The 2,819-nt window shown below is 47.0% G+C and overlaps 1 protein-coding gene across 1 annotated transcript in view; it reads left to right on the top strand.

Moving 5' to 3' along the window:
* Positions 1-599: 599 nt before the first annotated feature.
* The window catches only part of LOC126401176 (ras-related protein Rab-8B), a 28,226-nt gene continuing 26,006 nt past the window's right edge, over positions 600-2,819 (top strand). The window contains exon 1 of the mRNA XM_050062322.1: positions 600-913. Coding sequence (XP_049918279.1) covers positions 790-913 — 124 coding nt within the window. The 5' untranslated portion in view covers positions 600-789. The remainder of the gene's footprint in view (positions 914-2,819) is intronic.

Here is a 2,819-nt window from a genome sequence, read left to right as displayed (position 1 = left end):
GGGTTTCCTCCAGGTGCTCTGACATGTTCTCCCTGTGTCAGCGTGGGTTTCCTCCAGGTGCTCCAGCTTCCTCCCACAGTCCAAAGACATGCAGGTTAATTGGTGACTCTAAATTGTCCGTAGGTGTGAATGTGAGTGTGAATGGTTGTCTGTCTCTGTCAACCCTGTGATAGTCTGGTGACCTGTCCAGGGTGAACCCCGCCTCTCACCCAGTGTCAGCTGGGATAGACTCCACCCCCTGTGAGGGAGGAGAGGATAAGCAGTTATGGAAATTAATGTATGTATATATACATACATACATACATTTATATATATATATACACGTATATGCTTCAAATAAATGTATTATGCTCTTGTGTTGATACAGTCATGTATTAACAGTGTAAAAAAAAAAGTACAAAAATACAGTAAAATGTAAATTAACACATTTGGTATCATTTCTGTTTTCACTAACATAATTTGTGGCAGTACTTCAGTTTTTAGGTATTTTTAACATCATATAAAATCATTTTCATGATACTGTTATAATATAAAATCATTTTTCTCAAAAAATATTAAAACTGTATTTTTTTAAGCTGTTTTATTGTGAAAATCTGGCAGCGGAAGTGTGTCGCAGTGTATTGTGGGTAGCTTGGAGAGGGAGTGTTTCCTGCTTCTTCTCGGTCCTGTCCCAGTAGAACCAGTACAGAACCAGTGTTCCCACTGAGCCCAGTCCGCCCAGCAGACAGAGACAGAGTCCGGGCAGGAGGCCGGAAGTTCCCCCGGGACAGACGGAAGGACAGACGGAAGATGGCGAAGACCTACGACTATCTGTTCAAGCTGCTGCTGATCGGTGACAGCGGCGTCGGTAAGACCTGCCTGCTGTTCCGGTTCAGCGAGGACGCCTTCAACACCACCTTCATCTCTACCATCGGTGAGTCTTCATACAGCGCCTGGTAACATCCGGTAACACCCGGTAACATCCGGTACACTGCCGGATAACAGCCCCCGGTAACTGCCAGAGAATAGTTGGTTTTCTGTCAGCTGCTAACGGGACAGAGTGATGTTAGCTGCGGAGCTAACGGAGCTCACCGGGAAAGTGAAAGTGTTCAGAGGAGGAGGAGGAGGAAGAGGAAGAGGAAGAAGGAGAGGAGAGGAGAAGGAGGAGGAGATGGTACAGATGTTAGCTTCACCTCAGAGCCATCTCACCTTTGACCCCAGCGGTCAGATACAGTCAGGACTCAAATGTGAACACTGTCAGTAACATGTTCTCCGTCAGTGGTGGAAAGTAATTGAGTACATTTACTTAGTTACATGTTACAGGTACTTTACCTGAGTATTTCCATTTAATGCAGATTCATAGCAAAGACTCTTAAACTACGCAGAACATGTGAGACAAACTACAGACGGGACAAACGACAGACGGGACAAACGACAGAAGGGACAAACGACAGACAGGACAAACTACAGAAGGGACAAACGACAGACAGGACAAACTATAGAAGGGACAAACTATAGACGAGACAAACTACAGACGGGACAAACGACAGACGGGACAAACGACAGACGGGACAGAAGGGACAAACGACAGACGGGACAAACTACAGACGGGACAGAAGGGACAAACGACAGACGGGACAAACTACAGACGGAAAAACGACAGACTGGACAAACTACAGACAGGACAAACGACAGACGGGACAGAAGGGACAAACGACAGACGGGACACAACGTCCTACAAACTTGATTTGATAAATTAACAGGTTAAATAACATTTATGATTTTTTTATAAATTTATTTCATGTTGGCAAATTAAAAAGTGACATCATCAGCCTGTGCTGACGGTGTCACGGCACTAAATCCAACTCCTATAGAGTCTGCCAGTGATGATGTTTTTCTGTAGTCCAACCCTGAAGTTAGCGTGGCTCTGGTTCCCTCGTCAAACAGCTGATGGGATTTTTACCATGAAGTGACGGCTTTGTTCATCAGTGTCTGACGAAAGAAGTCACTGCCAAAGCGCCGGTGTTTGACAACTTTGGAGTGAGACTGGGTTGTTGCCGTTGCCACGCCACACCCAGGCTGTAAAGCCGTGTTCGGTGTGATGACGTTCTGTAGTCTCATTTAGACACTTGTCAGAGACACATGAACATGCTAACATGCTAACTCATGTCTGGGTTTTAGGACTTGTTCCTGACAGACTGTACTGCGTTAAGGCCCGAACATACTCGGGCGGAACGTACGCAGAACGGACTCCGCGGAGGTCCGCCCGGACTCAAAGCGGACGTCCGCAGGCCCTGTGCGCGCAAAGCTCAGATTTTACGACCGCACAGACTCCGCTCCGCGCACCAGTGACTGCTCGGCATGTATTTTTCACATCGCGGGGATTTTTCATGGACATTTTTACAGGAAACTACAACGCAGAAGTGCGCTAGACTATGAAAGCCCGAATGACTGCGGACATTCCTCACGGAGTCCGTTCCGCATACGTTCCGCCCGAGTATGTTCGGGCCTTTAGACCTGCACCTGTACAGCTCCTCTCTAGTCCTCACACCTGTCACATTCACACACACTTTCACACACACATTCACACACACGTTCACACACACATTCACACACACATTCACACACACGTTCACACACACGTTCACACACACATTCACACACACATTAACACACACATTCACACACACATTCACGCACACGTTAACACACACGTTCACGAACACGTTCACACACACGTTCACGCACACGTTCACGCACACGTTCACACACACGTTCACACACACGTTAACACACATGTTCACGCACATGTTCACGCACACGTTCACACACACGTTCAC

Source organism: Epinephelus moara, chromosome 1, assembly GCF_006386435.1.
Source record: "Epinephelus moara isolate mb chromosome 1, YSFRI_EMoa_1.0, whole genome shotgun sequence".
Classification (NCBI taxonomy): Eukaryota; Metazoa; Chordata; class Actinopteri; order Perciformes; family Serranidae; genus Epinephelus; species Epinephelus moara.
This window is presented reverse-complemented; position numbering and strand designations above follow the sequence as displayed.